The sequence below is a fragment of the Macaca thibetana genome, chromosome 8 (genome assembly GCF_024542745.1).
Source record: "Macaca thibetana thibetana isolate TM-01 chromosome 8, ASM2454274v1, whole genome shotgun sequence".
NCBI classification, from domain to species: Eukaryota; Metazoa; Chordata; class Mammalia; order Primates; family Cercopithecidae; genus Macaca; species Macaca thibetana.
The window spans coordinates 47,023,614-47,045,383 of NC_065585.1; the positions used below are offsets into that span (position 1 = coordinate 47,023,614).

Consider the following 21,770-nt stretch of genomic DNA (forward strand, 5'->3'; position numbering starts at 1 on the left):
ATTCCCAGAATGACGCGCGAGCCCGCCCCCAGCAGGCGCTGTCCGGCAGAGGCGCTGCTAGGGTTGGTCAGTCGCACCAGAAGCGAGCAGGGCTGGTGCTGGGGCTTCTTCTCCTGAAGGGGCTGCAAGAGGGAAGACTTAGCCATGTCGTCCTTGATCAGAAGGGTGATCAGCACCGCGAAAGCTCCAGGGGCCATAGGACCCTACAGGTAACGAGGCTGGTGGGAGCAGTGACGGACCCGGGGCGTATGGGTTCGGGGATTCGGGCCCGGTTGGGGTCCCTCCGGGTCAGAGGCCCAGCGAACACGCGAGGAAATTGAGCCTGGAAAGGGGCAACTCACCCAAAGACCCACAGAGAGTTGGGAGCCACGATGGGACCGGGAGCCTGCACTCCACGGGACTTTGCTCGTTCTGGGGCTGCCTCGCTGCGGAGCCCAGCCTGCCAGACAGCTCTCCCCGGTTAGAAGTCTTCAGACGCTGTGTTTTTTGGGGGAAGGGGGTAGTTTTTGTTTTCTTGGTAACAGCTTTATTGAGATATAATTCACGTACCATAAGATTCACCCCCTTTAGCATGTACAATTCAGTGATTTTGACCATACTCACAGTTATGCAGCCATCACCACTTTCTTCAGAACCATTTTCATCACCCCAAAAATAAATCCCATCCCCATTAGCATTCACTTCGCATTCTCCTCTCCCCCGGCCCCTGACGATCTACTTGCATCTTCATGGATTTGCTGATTGTGGACATTTCCTATAAATTTAATCATAAAACATGTGGTCCTTTATGACCAGCTTCTTTCATTAGCTTCATACTTGGTCTACCCCTCTCTCAATTGAAAAGAACCCCATCAACAGCTCCCTCCTTTAAACCTCCTGCTGTGAGAAAAGGCACTGAAATGTGGCAGAACAGGAATTATTACAGAAAACTTGGAAATAAAATGCAATGGGAGTGAGAGGGCAAGTAGGGTAGGCAGTAAAGGAGAAAAAAGACAAATTGATTTTAACTTGGGGTGGAAGAGGAAACAGAGCCCTCTCTCAATTGAGAAGAGCCCTGTCAACAGATGTGGTTGTCTCTTCTGTGGAGAGCTGAGTTCCTTTAACAGAAATGCTTAGCAAATCCCTGCACATCTACGCAAGCCACTGGTTTCTACAACATATGGAAATGCATTGTAATGTTTATCAATTCATTGCCCATTCTTATTTCCCACTACTAAATACAAATCGTAGCAAACATTATTTTCTAAGACTGTGCCAACATACTCTAGCTAAATATATGTATACTGGCCAGAAAGTCTAACCTGTGTTTGTTTCCACTTGTGCTTTTGTTTCCACTTGTCAGAAGTGCTTTTAAATGGACAAGTTAATTTTATTTTTAAGCTTCATATTCTTAAAATGTCTCAGCTTTAAAACTATTGGATCTTATCATATGCATTGTTGGCTACTTTCTTTTTCAAAGATAATTTTTTGTTTATTTTTAATTCTTCACTAAAGTATACTTCGCAACCCTTTTTCAATTTTTTTCTATTTAAAATACAGTTTATAGTATCTGCTCACTGTTAAAGAACCAAAGTGGGAAAACTTCTACAGCTGAAACTCTTATAGATGTGCATTGAATGCCTACTATATGCCAAGCACTTAGGAGTACAAAAATGTATAAAGACAACCTAGTGTGAAAAACATTAATATATATGGGGAAAAGAAAAATGAACATTTTAATTTAGCACATGCTCTATGCCAGGCACCATGACAACCACCTTCTCTTAAGTCCCATCCCCATTTTACAAAAAGAAAACTGAAGCTCAAAGTCAAGGTCAGAGAGTCTACAAGTGACATTTTGATTTGAAGTCAAGCCCTAGCTCCCTCCTTTAAACCTACTGCTGTGAGAAAAGGCACTGAGATGTGGCAGAACAGGAATTATTATAGAAAACTTGGAAATAAAATGCAGTGGGAGTGAGAGGGCAAGTGGGGTAGGGAGTAAAGCAGAAAAAAGACATATTGATTTTAACTTGGGGTGGAAGAGGAAAGAGAATATTTAGGAAGGTTACTTGTGAGAGGTAGTCCTTTGGTTTTGAAGGTTGGTTTTGTCATTTATAATAGTGTTGTGAAGTTTGATTTTTAAATTAATTTATTAAGGATTTCAACAGGAAGTCATTGAGTGAAGGGCGTGGAGGTAGAAGTCAGGTAAAGGGAATGGCTTGAGTGAGGGCATGGAGGTAGAAGAATGCATGGTATAAAGATTTTGGGGAGAAAGTTTTCATAATTCAAGTGCTACTTCTATCTTTTTTGTTTGTTTGCCAAATCTGTATATCACTTATAATTTACTTAACCTATTTCTTTGAGATGGCTCACTTCATTTTATTTAACAAGTTAATTGAAAAGGGAAACTTTACAACAGTACACAAAATAGAAAACATTTCAATAGAAAGTAATAGTAAAAAATAAACTCAATTTTAAAAAAGGTGTTATTAAATTTTAGCTGGACTAGACATTACAGTTGGTTCAAAATCTGAGGCCTGCTCTCTCTTTGTTAAGAGTGAGGTTTCTTTAGGCTGGTACTGTGTCTCACGCCTGTAATCCCAGCACTGTGGGAGGCCAAGGTGAGAGGACTGCTTGAGGTCAGGAGTTCAAGACCAGCCTGGGCAACATAGTGAGACCCCATCTCTATTTTTAAAAAAAACGTTTAATTAAAAACTTTCAATTGATGTTTTAATTTGTTTTCTAAAGATGATTTTTTTCTCCTTGATGTAATCAAATGGGGTAGAATCATCATTGCTAACATTTACTGATGCTTACTCAGCAGCATCGGGCACTTTTTTTTTTTTTTTTTTTTTTTTTTTTGAGACAGAGTCTCGCTCTGTTGCTCAGGCTAGAGTGCAGTGGCACAATCTCGGCTCACTGCAACCTCCACCCCACAGATTCCAGTGATTCTCATGTCTCAGCCTCCCAAGTAGCTGGGATTATAGGCATGTGCCACCACGCTCGGATAATTTTTGTATTTTTAGTAGAGATAGGGTTTCACTGTGTTGGTCAGGCTGGTATTGAACTCCTGACCTAAAGTGATCCACCTACATCGGCTTCCCAAAGTTCTGGGATTACAGGTGTCAGCCACCACGCCTGGTCAGCACCAGGCATGGTTCTAAGTGATTTATATGCATGGTTGTATTATAGTCCCCATTTTTCGGATGAAGAAACTGATGTGTGCAAAATTAAATAATTTGCCAAAAGTTACACCACTAAAAAGTGATGTAACAAAATTTGAATTTAGGAAATGGGTACTAGAGCCTAGTCTTAATCATTTACTTTGTTGTCCCTGGTGTAGATTGAAAAAAAATTGGAAAAGGAGTCATTTTCTTACTGTGTTTCACTGTGTATTACTGACTCCTTTGAGAATACTGATTAAGAGTTGGAATTTGGATTTGAATTTTTGTTTTGCCTCTTTTTAATTATATAACCTTGCAGAGTGACTTAACCTCTCTTAGTTTGCTTCTTTGTCTTCTAAATGGGCATAAATAATACCACTTGATAAGATTATTGTGGGAATTAAATAAAAGTGACCAATAAAAATTAGATTTTGGCCGGGCGCAGTGGCTCACGACTGTAATCCCAGCACTTTGGGAGGCAGAGGTGGGTGTATCACATGGTCAGGAGTTCAAGACCAGCCTGGCCAAGATGGTGAAACCCCATCTCTACTAAAAATACAAAAAAAAAAAAAAAATTAGCTGGGCATGGTGGTGTATGCCTGTAATCCCAGCTACTCGGGAGGCTGAGGCAGAGAATTGCTTGAACCTGGAAGGCAGAGGTTGTGGTTAGCCGAGGTCGCGTCACTGCACTCCAGCCTGGGCTACAGAGCGAGACTCTGTCTAAAAAAAAAAAAAAAGGAGATTTTAGCAAGATACAGGTTGTGGTGGTTTCCAATACTAAATGGAAGAATATAAATTTTATTTTGTATATAATGAGGAACAATCAAATGTGTTTTTTTGTTGTGGTTGTGTGTTTGTATGTGTGTGTGTTGAGACAGTGTCTCGCTCTGTTACCCAGGCTGGAGCCAGGATCATGGCTTATTGTCGCCTCAACCTCCTGAGCTCAAGCCATTCTCCCACCTCAGCTTCCGAAGTAGCTGGGACTACAGGCCCAAGCCACCATGCCCGGATAATTTTTGTATTTTTTGTAGAGCTGGGGTTTCACCACATTGCGCTAAATGTTTTTAAACAGGGTGGAACATGATCAGATCTTTTAAGAAGATAATTCTGATAGTAATTCCGATAGAAATTTGGAGGTTAAAAGAGTGAGAATAGTTAGGGGATATTGTAAGTGAAAATTTGTAATCTTTTTTCTCCTTCTGCCCTAATGTCTTTCTCTCAATCACACAGTAATAGCATTTTAAAAAAACACTTTTACCTTCAAACAAGAGGGACACAACCAAATCAAAGTGATTATTAGAGACACTTTGTCCTGGAGCCTGCTAAAGAGTATACCCCTTCCTTGACCTATTTAGAGATACTCTGTGGACTTTGTTCAAGAAGGAAAGCATAACAGTAATGTTCCTGGTTGACTTGAAGGTGAGTGGGAGTCAACTGTCTTTATAAAGCTGAAAGCAAAAAGGAAGGGAATCATCGTATGAATGTGCCAATATGACAAGAAAAAAAAGCCACCAACCAGCTTCGTGGTGTGGAGACTTCCAGGACATTGTGCCTCTTGTGCACTAGGTGACTAGAAATCGTGCTTATTTTCAATAGTTAATGTTTAAGAAAAAAACAAACTCCAACTAACTACTTATATTCTGATAAAGTTAATTGGACATGTTTTAGGAACCTTTTGGAAACGAGTTTTTGTGCATGAAGTGCATAGTGAGTACACTTTTTGAGAATCCTGGGTCCTCTCCAGGAAGAATTCAAATGTGTTGAACTTTCAGTCTCTGGCATTGGAATGGATGGGGTGTTGTCATTAATTAGCCAATCAACTCTGCACATTTCAGGAATACTTCCAGACAGAACCTTGAAAGATTTCAACATTGCATTGCTTTGCATGGCGCATATTGCACACCGTCCTCATAATAATAAATTTTTGAAGCAGTAGCCCGTGTGGCATAGACTATGATGTGAGAATTATTAGAACGCTTTTGAAAGTGTGATTACCCTTTAACCTGGAAGTAGAACAATGCACTTTTAAATTTTCTGAAGTCCAACCACATGTCTTTGGATAGTAGGATTCTTATGCTCAGAAAGTGTCAACTAGACAATTATTCTTATGAACAAACCTCTTTAGATCTATAAGAGATAACTCACATAGCTCAGATGGACTCAGCTCCAGTGCTTACTTTTTATATTTTGAAAATAAAAGAGTTTCTTTTTACTACCGTGAAGTTTCTGATAAATAATAATGCATTTGGTCTTAAAGTGTGTTTCAGATATGGGGAAAGCTGAAGGCACTTTGCACAGGACCTAGGGCAGACGGCCTAATTCTACACAGGACAGTTAATAAAAAACAGTGTTACTGATGGTATTATTTAACCCGAGAAAAGATTACAAATTAACAAACTCAGTAGTTATCTATTTGTGGACCAGTGTGAAAGCCAGATAGCTGAGAAAACTTTCTAGACTTTCTGAATCATGTTACCAAGTTTAAACATACCTCCTTAGCTCTCTCCAAAGCATTTGCTGTAAGTCGACAGGTCCTGCTGAAAAGACATTCACTGACAACCAAAATTGTTTATGCTACTAAGTGGTTAAAGAGCAAAACATCAGCAAGTAGTTATAGTGTGCCTACTGTATGCAAAGAATCACCTACACCCTACAGAGCTACAGAGACATGGTAAGACATTACCCCAAACTCAAGGAGTTTAGAGTCTAAGATACCTTGGGAGATAGGATAATAACAGGATGAGTTACAACACAAGGCAGGATCCTGTACATAGTATAAGGAAGATACAACCAGAGCACTCCTGGGATCCAGGAGAAAGAAAAGCTTAGTTACTTAGGGAAAGTGTGTGTGTGTGTGTGTGTGTGTGTGTTTAGTGTAGTTTTATTTATAACAAAATATTGGAAGTAATGGTGACTAATTAAATAAAGTATATCCATATTGTAAAACATACATAGCTGTTTCAAAAAATGAGGAAGCACTCTACATATACTTATGGAAAGATCTTCATGATATTCCGTTGAGTGAAAAAAACAAAGTGTACAAGAACGTTTAATATACCATTATTTTATGTAAAAGAAAAGAGAAAATATATATTTGTTTTGGTTTTCTGTTCATTAAAGAGACTGGATGAATACCTAAAGAAGAACAATGGTTCTGGGCTGGGAACTGAGCAAATAGGGAACAAGAATGAAAGACTTTTCACTGCAATTCTTTGTATATTTTCTGGATTTTTGAACCATATGAACTCCTATTCAAAAATAAATTATAAAGGAAAACAAAAGATGTGGTCAAGAAGACCAGGGAAAACTTCATGAAATAAAAGAGGAAAGTTTGGAGCATGTTGGAAAATGGAAGAATAGGGAACTAAAAGAAGAGGATTGAAATGAGACTATCTTAAATTTATAAATAAGCATGGAAATTTTAAAACAAATTTCACTTTTTTTTTTTTTTTTTTTTTTTTTTGATACAGAGTCTTCCTCTGTCGCCCAGGCTGGAGTGTAGTAATGCAATCTTGGCTGACTACAACCTCCACCTCCCAGGTTCAAGTGATTCTCATGCCTCAGCCTCCCAAGTAGCTGGAATTACAGGTGTGCACCACCACTGGCTAAGTTTTGTGTTTTTTAATAGAGACAGGATTTCCCCATGTTGGCAAGGCTGGCCTTGAACTCCTGACCTCAAGTGATCTGCCCGCCTCAGCCTCCCAAAGTGCTGGGATTATAGGTATGAGGCACCATGCCCTACCACATTTCACTTTTAAATTAAAATTACATTAAGGTTTCTTTCTTCAACATCTTAAAAAAACAGACAGGCTTTCTTCATCCCAAAACTAATATGATTCCTGTAAAAAGTGGACTTGTTTGGCTTTTTTCAGGTATCAATGTATTGTATTCTTTTTCCTGTGATTTTATCCTACTTCTGAAATTTAACATCTTCATAACAGAAAAAGTTAGTTACAGAAGTAAGCACTTTGCAGAAATGAAGTTGTATTAGTTCGTTTTCACACTGCTATAAAGATACAACCCAAGTATTTATAAAGAAAAGAGGCTTAATTGACTCACCGTTCCGCATGGCTGGGGAGACCTCAAGAAACTTACAATAATGGCGGAAGGGGGAGAGGCACATCATATATGATGGCAGGCAAGAGAGAGTGTGCGTGTGTAGGAGGAACTGTCAGACACTTATAAAACTGTTAGATCACGTGAGAACTCACTATCACGAGAACAGCATGGGGGAAACTGCCCCCATGACTACTTATGTTTTTAAAAGTGCTCTTGAAATTGCATTTTTTTGCTTTACAGCTATATTGAGGTATAAGTTACTTATAAAAGTTACCCATTTTAATGGCTGGGTGTGGTGGCCCACAACTGTAATCCCAGCACTTTGGGAGGCCGAGGTGGGTGGATCACCTGAGGTCAGGAGTTCAAGACCAGCCTGGCCAACATGGCAAAACCCCATCTCTACTACAAATGCAAAAATTAGCTGGGCGTGGTGGCTCACGCCTGTAATCCCAGCTACTTGGGAGGCTGAGGCAGGAGAATTGTTTGAACACGGAGGCGGAGGTTGCAGTGAGCCAAGATTGTACCACTGCACTCCAGCCTGGGTGACAGAGTGAGACTCCACCTCAAAACAACAAGTTACCCATTTTAATTAAGTTACTCACGTAGTGTTCCATGAGTTTTGGTAAATGTATAGAATCAGGCATCCACTATAATAGTCAAATTTTAGAACATTTCCATCACTCCCAAAAAATTCCCTTGTACCCATTTATGATCACCCCTGGCCCCAGACAACAGTTAATCATCTGCTGTTGCTATTGTCCTTTCTAAGGTTTCATTTAAGTGAAATAAGACAATATATAGTCCTTTGTTGGATCTATCAGTGGGTGCGTGTGTGTGCATCTTCCATTTTTGCTATAAATAATGCTATTCTGAACATTCACATAAAGTCTTTGGACATACGTTTTCATTTCTCTTTGATAGTTGCCTAGGAAAGAAATTGCTGAGTTGAGGCTCAAGCCTGTAATCCCAGCATTTTAGGAGGCCAAGGCAGGAGGATCACTTGTGTCCAGGAGTTTGAGACAAGCCTAGGCAACACAGCAAGACCTCATCTCTACAAAAAAGCAAAATAAATAAAAAATAAAATAAAAAATTAGCCGGGCATGGTGGTGCACACCTTTAGTCCCAGCTACTTGGGAGGCTGAGATGGGAGATGGGAGGATCGCTTGGGCCTGGGAAGTCAAGGCTTCAGTGAGCCACCATCCTACCACTGCACTCCAGCCTGGGTGACAGAGCAAAACCCTGTCTCTGAAAGAAGAGTTTGCTGAGTTGTATGTCAAATATATGTTTAAATTTTTAAAGAAACTGCCAAACTATTTTCTAAAGTGGCTGTACCATTTTGCATTCCTACCAACAGTGTATGAGGGTTGCTCCCCATCATTGCCAATGCTTGTTTTATCAGTGATGTCTTAGTGTGTGGTTTTGCTTTGCATTTCTCCAATGACTAATAATGTTGAGCAAATTTAATGTACTCTAACTCTTTGTATGTTTTCTTTTGTAAAGTATCATTTGCTCATATTTCATTGGGTTGTCTTCACATTATTGACTTATAAGAGTTCTTCTTATATTCTGGATATAGGTACTTTATTAGGTATATGTTTTGCAAATATTTTTCTCCCAATCTATCACTTGCTTTTTCTTCCCCCAACCCCTTTTTTTATTTTGGGTCTCTGTCTGTTACCCAGTGCCAACTGAGGCTGGAGCGCAGTGATATACACATGGCTCACTGCAGCCTTCAACTCCTGGACTTATGCAATTCAATCACCCTAACCTCCTGAGTAGCTGGGACCACGGGTGTGCGTCACCATACTCGGCTGTTTTTCATTGTTTTTTGTAGAGACTGAGTGGTTGCCCAGGCTGGTCGCAAACTCCTGGTCCCAAGCAATCCTCCTGCTTCACCCTCCCAAAGCACTAGGATTACAGCACCCAGCCCCTTTTCATTTTTTTTTTTTTTTTTTTTTTTTTTTTTTTTTTTTTTGAGACGGAGTCTCGCTCTGCCGCCCAGGTTGGAGTACAGTGGCCGGATCTCAGCTCACTGCAAGCTCCGCCTCCCAGGTTTATGCCATTCTCCTGCCTCAGCCTCCCGAGTAGCTGGGACTACAGGCGCCCGCCACCTCGCCCGGCTAGTTTTTTTTTGTATTTTTAGTAGAGACGGGGTTTCACCGTGTTAGCCAGGATGGTCTCGATCTCCTGAGCTCGTGATCCGGCCGTCTCGGCCTCCCAAAGTGCTGGGATTACAGGCTTGAGCCACCGCGCCCGGCCGGTTCATTTTCTTAAAGGTATCTTTGATAGGCCGGGCGCGGTGGCTCACACCTGTAATCCCAGCACTTTGGGAGGCCGAGGCGGGCGGATCACAAGGTCAGGAGATCAAGACCATCCTGGCTAACACAGTGAAACCCTGTTTCTACTAAAACTACAAAAAAAATTAGCCAGGCGTGGTGGCGGGCGCCTGTAGTCCCAGCTACTTGGGAGGTTGAGGCAGGAGAATGGCATGAACCCAGGAGGCAGAGCTTATGGTGAGCCGAGATCGTGCCACTGCACTCAAGCCTGGACGACAGAGCAAGACTCCGTCTCAAAAAAAAAAAAAAAGATACCTTTGGTAAATAAAAGTTTTTAATTTTCGTGAAGTCCAATGTATCTTTTTTTTTTTTAATCATTTGTACTTCTCTGTCCTATCAAAAAAGTCTTCTAGCATTGAATTTTATGTTTTATACTTATATAAATACACTAGCTTTCTGTTTATTGCAGTCAAGCTGTGTTAGTCGACAGGACCATTTACATTTCAGGACAGATAGGCATGGACCCTTCAAGTGGACAGCTTGTGTCAGGAGGGGTAGCAGAAGAAGCTAAACAAGTAAGTCATTTTCCACATTTGAAGTTTCCTTTTCTTCTACCTTTTTAAGGTTGGAGAGTATTAAGAATCCACTTCCCTGATTTGTTTTATAGAGATTAACAGATAAATGTTTTTTTAAACTACTTACTGCTTGATTTAACGTAGTTTTCGATCTAAGAGTTGGAAATTTGATGGATCATGAATCATCTAACAACCAAAAGAGAGATTCTACCTCCTTAACACTAAAGTGACCTTAAACCTGAATCATTGACGTCAGATGACATGCTGCCACTTCCAAATGGACTGGGAAATTTTCTTTTCAGGGCCACTGACCTGCCCCTCTTCAAAAAAAAAAAAAAAAAAATTTACCACCACAGAAGTAAAAAGTCAACATTTTTAAAAATAAGCATGGTGGGGAATATGATTCTAATCCAATAAATATAATTAAACCATAATGTAGGCCAGGCATGGTGGCTCACGCCTGTAATCCCAGCACTTTGGGAGGCCGAGGCTGGCAGATCACTTGAGGTCAGGAGTTCAAGACTAGCCTGGACAACATGGTGAAACCCCATCTCTACTAAAAATACAAAAACTAGCCAGGGGAGGCCAGGTACAATGGCTCACGCCTGTAATCCCAGCACTTTGGGAGGCTGAGGTGGGCAGATCATCTGAGGTCAGGAGTTCGAGACCAGCCTGGCCAACATGGTGAAACCCTGTCTCTACTGAAAATACAAAAATTAGCCAGGTGTGGTGGCATGTGCCTGTAGTCCCAGCTACTCAGGAGGCTAAGGCATGAGAATCATTTGAGCCTGGAAGGCGGAAGTTGCAGTGAGCAACATATAATTAGAATTATATTCCACATGCTTATTTTTTTAAATGTTGACTTTTTACTTCTGTGGTGGTAATTTTTTTTTTTTTTTTTTAAGAGGGGCAGGTCAGTGGCCCTGAAAAGAAAATTTCCCAATCCATGTAGAAGTGGCAGCATGTCATCTGATGTCAATGATTCAGGTTTAAGGTGACTTTAGTGTTAAGGAGGTGGAATCTCTCTTTTGGTTGTTAGATGATTCATGGTCCATCAAATATCCAACTCTTCGATCACGCCACTCCACTCCAGCCTGGGCGACAGGGCAAGACCCCGTCTCAAAAAAAAAAGAAAAAAAAAATTAACCCAGTGAGGTGGCACATGCCTATAGTTCCCGTTACTCAGGAAGCTGATACAGGAGAATCACTTAAACCTGGGAGGTGGAGGTTGTAGTAAGCCAAGATTGCACCACTGTACTCCAGCCTGGGACACAGAGCAAGACACTGTCTCAAAAAGTAAAATAAAATAAAACAATAAACTATAATTTTATGCATTTACTGAGTCATATAATGCTGAAAGTTTGTTTTGTTTTGTTTTTGTGAGACAGCCTCGCTCTGTTGCCCAGGCTGGAGTGCAGTGTCGTGATCTCAGCTCACTGCATCCTCTGTCTTCCAGGTTCAAGCAATTCTCTTGTCTCAGCCTCCCAAGTAACTGGGACTACAAGTGCCCGCCACCACATCTGGCTTATTTTTTTGTATTTTTAGTAGAGATGGGGTTTTACCGTGTTAGCCAGGATGGTCTCGATCTCCTGACCTCATGCTTCACCCACCTCAGCCTCCCAAAGTGCTGAGATTACAGGCGTGAGCCACCGGACCTGGCCTAGCTGAAAGATTTTTAAAAACCTAAATGTCCACTCATAAAGAACCGGTTGAATAAATTATGCTAGATCAATACAACTAAAGTAACGTGGAAAGATCTCCAACGTAAATTGTTTCATGGTAATAAAACCAAGATGCAGAACAGCATGCACAGTATGCTATCGTGTGTGCTTTTATGTTTAAAAATATGTAACATAAGCATTGACTGTACCTAGAAGGATATACAATAAATTAGGAACAGTGGTTACCTCTGAGGTGGGAAACATGGGAGAGAGAGAGAAGGGTGAGAGAGATCTTTACACTATATATGCTTTTTTAATAGCTTTTGAGTTTGTTGTTTTTGTTGCCATATCCATGTATTACCTATTTAGAAGATTATTTTAAAAGACACAAGAATATAATGAAATATTACATTGTGACCAGCAAAGTGGGAAGGAAGAATGAATCCAAAAATAGATGCTTTTCCAGAAGCCAGTGTCTCAAACAGTTATATAATTTACTAATATCATTTTTTGAGAAAAAGGAAAAAGAACCCTTTAAAGTCAAATATTGCTTTAAAAGAAAACATGTTTTAATGCTTATTAGCTCATCCTTATCCTTGAAGTGGTATCAAATGAAGAACCCCAGAAATTATTTCTGTGGACATTGGCCGAACAATTAACACATTTTAGCACTGAAGAAGGGACTCAACCCAGTCTTTTTATGCACAAAAGGAGACAACCTTCTCACTGTATTTCAGAAAGACTCATTCTATTAAAGGGAAGCCAAGAAACACACTTGTAAGCTTCCTAACAAGAGTAGAGAAGATTTTTCTGCAACATAAGCTATTTAAGGAGGTATTAGTAAAAGATGATTAATTGAATGTAATTAAAGCTTTAAATCTAATATCAGTGACTTAGGCCTTTCTTGGCTTGGTTCACAGGCTCTTAAAAACATGGGTGAAATTCTGAAAGCTGCAGGCTGTGACTTCACTAATGGTGAGCAATTTGATATTATTTCACATTTCTTTTTGATATTTCTTTGGTCTTTTTCAAAAATATATGGCATCCAGTAATATGCCGTGCCATATCTTTGTTGCTACTTAAAAGTTGCTTTAAACAGCAACTGTGCTCCTTCACTTCTTTGGTCCCATTTCAGTCCCATTTTAATCAAGACAGTCTCAGAATCATATAGTCCTTTTCTAAGTAATATTTTGGGTCAGACCAAATAACTAAACCTAATGACAATGTTTGTGTCTTCTAGTGGTGAAAACAACTGTTCTTCTGGCTGACATAAATGACTTCAATACTGTCAATGAAATCTACAAACAGTGTAAGTAATTTGACTTTATTCCTATTTTCCATTTTTAAAAAGAAATAAATCTGGTCACATTAATGAATGTGTATTATGAATTAAGAGTGGTAGGAGATGCTAAAGAAATGGTCATAGATCTTGTCCTAAAAGAATTAATAATCTGATTGGAAATAGGTTGTATACCCCCCATGAAAAAGTCCTAAGATATTTCTATTGCATTCCCTAAAACAATGTAGTGAAACCCTACATACCCATTTTTCAAAAGTTTAATTTCATTAAACCCTTTTCAGGCTTTTTAAACTCTCCTAAAAAGTTTTTTACATATAGGTTTTATTTACTATTGCTGTATGGTCCAGCCACCATCTTTATCCTGGCTCTCTCAGACTCATTAGTTAGTTACTTAATATTTCTAAGCCTTGGTTTTCTCATATGCAAAATGGAGATAATATACTCCTACCTTATAGGATTGTTGGAATGATTAAATGAGTCAGTACAACATGTAAAGCACTTAGATGCTGGTGTGTTATAAGCACTGAGTAAATGTTAGCTATTATTAACATTGATGTCATAGTGGAGAAAATTGGTGTCCCTACCACCTAGTGGGATGAGGCAAAGGTATAACATGGAAAAAGCATCATTACTTATTCTCTCCTGAAGAAATGACTAGAAAAGACCAAAGTTGGCAGAGGAAGTACTTGCCAAAATTGCTAGAGGTGGGCACTTGTTCCCTATTTAGATAAATAGTTTATAAATATCACTTTAAAAACAAAACTCCACATCAAACAAGATCAAAATGTTAGAGTACGTATTTTTTTTTTTTTTTTTTTTTTTTTTTTTTTTTTGCCAGAAAGCTAAGAGATTTTAAAAAGTATTAACTATGGTAGGAATCATATGGCTAAATATTTTATCAAACAAATCTGATAGTGAGCCTCTTTTTTAAAATGTTGCTTAAAGCCAGGTGCAGTGGCTTACATCTGTAATCCAAGCACTTTGGGAGGCTGAGGTGGGTGGATCATTTGACATCAGGAGTTTGAGACCAGTCTGGCCAACATGGCAAAGCCCCATCTCTACTAAAAATACAAAAATGAGCCAAGCGTGGTGGTGCACACCTATAATCCCAGCTACTCAGGAGGCTGAGGCAGGAGAATCTCTTGAACATGGGAGACAGAGGTTGCAGTGAGCTGAGATCGCACCACTTCACTCCAACCTGGGTGACAGAGCGAGACTCTGTTTCAAAAAAATAAAAATAAAATGTTGCTTATATCTAAGAACTGACTAGTATATGAAGCACTTGCCAGATTCTTAATTGTAGAATATTGAATAACAGTACAATATCTGAAAACTAAAATAAAATTTTTCACTTGATCTTTATTTTTTCAACTCTTCTCTATTAAAAAAATGAAATTCTTTTAAATTCAGATTTCAAGAGTAATTTTCCTGCTAGAGCTGCTTACCAAGTTGCTGCTTTGCCCAAAGTAAGTACACTTTAAATGACTAATGTACACAGTTTTCAATTTCTACATTGTTTTCCTTCTATAAGTAAACTAAGCACTGTGAAAGGAAACTTAAAAGAAGTAGCCTGGGTAGGGTGGCATACCCCTGTAATCCCAATGCTTTGAGAGGCCAACACAGGAGGATCGCTTGAGGCCCGGAGTTCTAGACCAGCCTGGGCAACATAGCAAGACAGCCATCTCTACAAAAAAAAAAAAAATTAAAATTAGCCATGCATGGTGGTGGTGCACACCTGTAGTCCCAGCTACTTGGGAGGCTAAGGTGGGAGGAACACTTGAACCCAGAAGATTACAGCTGCAGTGAGCTGTAATCGAACCACTGTGCTGCAGCCTGGGTAACAGTGAGACCTTGTCTCTAAAAAAAAAGAAAAGAAAAGAAAAGAGATAGTTCCTGCTTCCCCAGGGACTTAAAGTCTGAAAGGAAATACCCTATATTACATGCATGAAAAAAAAAAAACCTTTTAAGACAACACGTGAACATAGAATCAAAATCAAAATACTTAAATTGTGAGAAAAGGCCGGGCACAATGGCTCACGCCTGTAATACCAGCACTTTGGGAGGCCGAGGCAGGCGGATCACAAGGTCAGGAGATGGAGACCATCCTGGCTAACACAGTGAAACCCCGTCTCTACTAAAAATACAAAAAAATTAGACCGGCGTGGTGACGGGCGCCTGTAGTCTCAGCTACTCAGGAGGCTGAGGGAGGAGAATGGTGTGAACCCGGGTGGCGGAGCTTGCAGTGAGCCGAGATTGCGCTACTGCACTCCAGCCTGGGCGACAGAGCTAGACTCCGTCTCAAAAAAAAAAAAAAGGAAAGAAAAGGAATCTAAACCTTCCACTAGAAAAATAATCTCTAAACCAGGGTCACACATATTTCTCACCATTTTGATTTTGCTACTCTAACTCGAAGCTTAGCAGCACGATATTCCTGCCTATAAAAAAGCAGCTCTTACTGACTTCTACTTGCAGTTTCTACTAAAGAAAAATTATGTTTTAAGAGTGTAATTTGTATTGCTTTAATTAGTTGTTACTTGGAATGATCATTATCAGACCTATTAAGGTACTGGTTGTAGTAGAAAGAGCTCTGAACTTGGAATCAAAAGACAAGGGTTCAACCTCTGCTATCTAGCTTGTGACTGAGATGAGTTAATTACTCCTTCTACACTTCAGCATATCATTCTGTGAATTGACAGGAAAATATCTCTCTAACAGGGCTGCTGTGAGAATCATATAAGCTAATATAGTATATGAATATACTTAGCATGGTAACCTGGTCTATTATAGATTCTTGGTGAATATTTCCTTCTCCTTTCCTTCCTTGAAAAGCTTAACGTTAAAAATGTTATATTGCTATTAGTTTCATGTTTTTAGTAGGTATTATAGAGTTTGCAATTTGTACAAAATGATTAAAACAAATTGTTTTGTTTTCCTCACAGGGTAGTCGAATTGAAATCGAAGCAGTAGCTGTCCAAGGACCGCTGACAACAGCATCACTATAAGTGGGCCAGTGCTTTGTAGTCTGGACTTGTTAACATTTTGATTTTTACAATTGATGTAACATCTTAATTAACCTTTTAATTTTCACAATTGATGACAGTGTGAGCTTGATGAAAATATCTGAAGTTATTATGGAAATACTATATAATAGGGAGAGTTGAACATGAATTGAAGATTAGAGAAGGAATCCAGTTACTGTTTTAAATTACACCTGTATTACTGAATATAGGAAAGAGATACCCATTACACAGTTACTCAATAAATAAAAGAGAAATAACAGGTAGGAAAGAAGAGTAATTATTCCTGAGAAATAATCAAGAACATATCTAATTCAAACTAATGATGTGAACGATTTAGTTTTCATGTCAGGTATGTGATTCTGCTCTTTCTTGAGTAAAATTTAAGTGTTTAAATTTGAGGTCAAGGAGAAGAAAGTGGACCAAAATTTAATATAGATAATATTTTTCTAATGGAAATAAAATAGACATGCAGATTTCCTTTGGTGTGATTTTGTTCACTTATTTCTTAACAGTTTATACATTAAAACATATTGCCTAGTTGGGGTGGGTAAAGTTAAAATCTCCAACTATTTTATTTTTCAAAGCCTATTTCTGACTTCATACACTTTTACACAGTTTATTTTTTTCAGCAGTTTTAGCCAACGATTATTACATGAAACATCATTTAAACTTTCTAGTCTTCAGCAGTTTTGGCCATTTACAGTGTTGCAGAATTTGCATGTAAATTTTCACATTTGTAGATATCTTTTTAATCTCTGCTCTATCTGTCCCCCCTTTTCATCTCTGATATGATTTATTTGGACTTCTTTTTTTTCCATTATTAATCTTTTTAAAGAACTACTTTTTGGCTTTGTTGATCCTTTTTATTATATCTTTCTTTATCATTATTTCTGCTCTTATATTATTTTCTCTAGCTCATTGATAAGTCACATTTTTGTACTTTTAATATTGAGTCTTTTATTAGTAAGTTACAGAAACCCAACTCAAACTAGTATTAAGTGGGGAAAAGAGATAAATTGCATAGGCTTAGGTCACAGAGGCCAGAGTACAGCTGGCTTTAGGCACATGTAGCCCAGAAACCTCACGGCTCCATCTGTCTCTTGGGGGAAGATGCTGCAGACCCCAGATACAGGCTATGAGTGCACTAACCCCAGCAGAAAGGTAACCATTTCCTGATCTCTCTGGCAGAAGAATCTCAGGGAAGCCTCTGATTGGTCCAGCTCAGCTTAAGGGCCTGTTCCTAAGCCAAAGCCAGGAAATTAGACACCCTGGCCAGGTTAGGTCTAGGGGGAATAGTTGTATATAGGGCATGACTTCAAAATCAAACTCTAGAATGAAAGAGCTGGAAATAAGATGCTGGTACCTGGCCAGGCGTGGTGGCTCAAGCCTGTAATCCCAGCACTTTGGGAGGCCGAGACGGGCGGATCACGAGGTCAGGAGGTCGAGACCATCCTGGCTAACACGGTGAAACCCCATCTCTACTAAAAAATACAAAAAACTAGCCGGGCGCGGTGGCGGGCGCCTGTAGTCCCAGCTACTCGGGAGGCTGAGGCAGGAGAATGGCGTGAACCCGGGAGGCGGAGCTTGCAGTGAGCCAAGATCCGGCCACTGCACTCCAGCCTGGGCGGCAGAGCGAGACTCCGTCTCAAAAAAAATAAATAAATAAAAAATAAAGATGCTGGTACCCACGTTAATTAATTTGTTAGTGGCTGGGTCCTGTCTTGGAGTCTTCTTTTCCACTCTGAAGGAGAATCACTAGAATTTGTTAATTTTGGGGAACATTGCATGTTGGTCTTTTTTTTTCTTTTTCTTTAATTTATTTTTTGAGATGTTCTCACTCTGTCACCCAGGCTGGAGTGCAATAGCACAATCATGTCTCATGGCAGCCTCAAACTCCTGTCTGAAGCATTCCTCCCACTTCAGCCTCTTGAGTAGCTGGGATTACAGACACCACCACACCCGACTAATATTTTTATGTTTTTGCAAAGACAGGGTCTCATTATGTTGCCCAGGTTAGTCTTGAACTCCTGACCTCAAGCAGTCAGGAGCCCAAAGTGCTGGGATTATAGGCATGAGTCACCGCGCCGGGCCAAAATGACTTTTTAAAGTGTCTAGAGTCTGTAATCCCAGCTACTCAGGAGGCTGAGGCAGAAGAATCACTTAAACCCAGAAGGCAGAGATTGCAGTGAGCCAAGAGCGCGCCACTGCACTCCAGCCTGGGTGACAAGGGAGAAACTCCGTCTCAAAAAAAAAAAAGAATCAGGGCCAGGTGTGGTGGCTCATGCCTGTAATCCCAGCACTTTGGGAGGCCAAGGCGGGCGGATCACCTGAGGTCGGGAGTCCAAGACCAGCCTGACCAACAAGGTTAGACCCCGTCTCTACTAAAAATACAAAAATTAGGTGGGTGTAATGGCGTGCACCTGTAGTCCCAGCTACTCAGAAGGCTGAGGCACCAGAATCCATTGAACCCAGGCGGCGGAAGTTGCAGTGAGCCAAGATCAGGCCACTGCACTCCAGCCTGGGTGACAGAGTGGGACTCTGTCTCAAAAAAAAAAAAAAAGTGTCTAGAATCAGGGTCACACAAATCAATTCAATACAACATGCATTATTTTTAAATTTATGTGATAGTATGAATCACTATACTTACTTTTATTAAGAAATGTTAAGGCCAGGCGTGGCGCCTCATGCCTGTAACCCCAGCACTTTGGGAGGCCGAGGCAGGCAGATCACTTGAGGTCAGGAGTTTGAGACCAGTCTGGCCAACATGTTGAAACCCCATCTCTACTAAAAATAGAAAAATTAATCTGGCATGGTGGCACATGCCTGTAGTCCCAGCTACTTGGGAGGCTGAGGCAGGAGAATGGCTTGAACCTAGGAGGTGAAGGTTGCAGTGAGCCAAGATCATGCCATTGCACTCCAGCCTGAGAGACAGAGCAAGACTCTGTCTCAAAAAAACAACAACAAAAAATAAATTTTAGAAATATCTATATTCTATGAGAAAACAAAATGAGGCAGATCTCAAAACAAAATTGGTATCCCCAGTTGGTTTCTCAGAACTCTTTTTCTGGAAATTAGTGAGGTTTGCAGACCTCTGTCCCCAGTGGTGGATGGAAGTAGCATGTTTATTAATTTCAGTAGCACATTATTAAACTGAAAGAGTGTTTTACAATAATATAGGTTGGCCTTTCTTCTACCTTTGGGAGTTATTAAACCCTGGCTTTGATGTCCAGAGACCTCTCTCATTAGGCACAAGAATAATGATATGGTTGTTAACTTTTAACAACTCAAATGTTCCCCAATAAATGTGCTGAGTGTGGTACTGACGAGTAAAGTGAAAAGCCTGCCATTCGCCTGTACATGGATTACTAATGCCAACTTTTGTTGATACTAATGCCAACTTTTGTTGATACTAACAGGAACTGGAAGATAAATTCCATACTTTTCAGCTGCTCTCTGAAATTACACCGATTCTGCATAGGCAATAAGGCCTTGAGGTTATAACCAAACACTCATAAGTTTATAAACCCTGGAGAGGTGAGAAGCTGACATAGTTTTAGATGTTATGACATCTTATAAGCAAATGCTTTCAACATTTCAAACACGGCATGCCTTGCTATCTGGTGTGGGGAGAAAGAAGAAGGGAAGGGTCATTCTCCTTTTACCTTACCTTTTGCCTTACACATATTTGTATGTGGGCAAATGAATGGCTTTATGATGTCCACATCGCTGGTCTTTGTTAAAGAGAATTCAGATTTGGATCACCAAACTATCTTCATAAAAATGGGATATGCAGCCAGGTGCGGGGGTTCAGCCTGTAATCCCAGCACTTTGGGAAGCCGACGCAGGAGAATTGCTTAAGCTCAGGAGTTCAAGACCAGCCTGGCCAACACGGTAAGACTCTGTCTCTACTAAAAATACAAAACTTAGCCAGGTATGGTGGCGCCTGCCTGTAATCCCAGCTACAAGGGAGACTGAAGCAGGAGAATCACTTGAAACTGGGAGGCGGAGGTTGCAGTGACCAGAGCATACCACTGTACTCCAGCCTGAGTGACCAAAAAATAAAAAGATATTTGCCATCTCTAATGAGCTATTGTATTTGCCAAAAGAGTACAATGTAAACCCTACTAGGATTATTTGACCATGACCATCCAACATTCTTTGATTAGTTACATGTGGAAAGAAACCTTTTCTTAATTAAGCAATTCTTAATTCAAGGCCCAATGTGGAATAAACCATTTGTTCAGAGTGGTATGGGTGTTTTGACTGCTCAAAATATGGTAAGAGCTTTTACTCCAAAGTCTAAATGGAAAAAGCAGTAAGGTAATAGGTTGACCGCACATTTCTTCTTTTAAAAGAAATAAATAAAATTATTTATTTATTTATTTATCTATTTACTGTAGAGACAGGGTCTCCCTATATTGCCTGGGCTGGTCCCGAACTCCTGGGCTCAAGCAATTTTCCTGCCTTGGCCTCCCAAAGGGCTAGGATTACAGGTGTGGGCCACCACACCCAGCCATTAATTACACATTTCTACCCTGTGGGTTCCTCAGGGGGTTGGCACTTCTGGCCAAGAACTTGAGTCTGGTCTGGGGATTTCCTAGATTTGCAAACTAGCACCCCCTGCTGGTAAATGCAAATGTTCACTCCCAAGAATGAGAATTGGGAAATTTGTTCATTTCCATCCCAGTTAGAGGTACATTAGGTACAGAAATAATGAAATTATCTTAATTGAAAGAACACAACTGGACTACAAAGTGGTTGCACAGCACCCCAGGGATAGAAAAATCCAGCCGTTGGCCGGGCGCGGTGGCTCAAGCCTGTAATCCCAGCACTTTGGGAGGCCAAGACGGGCGGATCACGAGGTCAGGAGATCGAGACCATCCTGGCTAATACGGTGAAACCCCGTCTCTACTAAAAAATACAAAAAACTAGCCGGGCGTGGTGGCGGGCGCCTGTAGTCCCAGCTACTCAGGAGGCTGAGGCAGGAGAATGGCGTAAACCCGGGAGGCGGAGCTTGCAGTGAGCTGAGATCCGGCCATTGCACTCCAGCCTGGGCGACAGAACGAGACTCCGTCTCAAAAAAAAAAAGAAAAAGAAAAATCCAGCCCTGCTGGCAGTTTCTCTGTGAACAACTCATAGAGAGTTGTCCCTCTTGTGCATTTGTCCATCTTGTGCATTTTGAATCTGGGGACAAAACCGGTCATCTCCTTTCAGGGTCTAGGGACCTAGGATCAGAATACATTTTGCTCTGTTAAGACTCAGTCTTAGGCAAAAGGAAAAATTTCTAACATAGGAAAGGATCAATCAGTGGTTTTACATGCAGTTTTCACAGTACAAGGGCTATGTAAATTGTCATTTGTGTTTTAAAATGTGGATATGTAGCCTATCAGACTGGGTCTCGCCCTTAACTTCTCTGTGTTCTATTATGAGATTCTGAACTCCCCAGAGAAAGCCTGCTCTCTTGCAAAGACAGCTTTTGATGAAGACATTGCTGAACTTGATACATTAAGTGAAGAGTCATAGAAAGACAGCATGCTAATAATGCAATTACTGAGAGACAATTTGACATTGTGGACATCGGATACCCCAGAAAACAAAGCTGAAGCAGGAGGAGGGGAAACTTAACCGGTCTTCCAACTTTTGTCTGCCTCATTCTAAAATTTACACAGTAGACCATTTGTCATCCATGCTGTCCCACAAACAGTTTTTTGTTTACAATTTATGACAGGTTTATGT

General features: G+C 40.3%; 1 protein-coding gene across 2 annotated transcripts in view; it reads left to right on the forward strand.

The window, feature by feature from the left end:
• The window catches only part of RIDA (reactive intermediate imine deaminase A homolog), a 319,353-nt gene extending 302,841 nt beyond the window's left edge, over positions 1 to 16,512 (forward strand). Inside the window, exons 2-7 of one of the 2 annotated variants that reach the window (XM_050801215.1) lie at positions 70 to 209; positions 9,948 to 10,053; positions 12,635 to 12,689; positions 12,955 to 13,023; positions 14,425 to 14,480; positions 15,954 to 16,512. In XM_050801215.1, the coding sequence (XP_050657172.1) occupies positions 145 to 209; positions 9,948 to 10,053; positions 12,635 to 12,689; positions 12,955 to 13,023; positions 14,425 to 14,480; positions 15,954 to 16,016 (414 nt within the window). In that variant the 5' untranslated portion in view covers positions 70 to 144 and the 3' untranslated portion in view covers positions 16,017 to 16,512. Of the gene's footprint in view, positions 1 to 24; positions 210 to 9,947; positions 10,054 to 12,634; positions 12,690 to 12,954; positions 13,024 to 14,424; positions 14,481 to 15,953 lie in introns of those variants that run through there. The other variant, XM_050801214.1, reaches the window with a different exon arrangement.
• Positions 16,513 to 21,770: the final 5,258 nt, after the last annotated feature.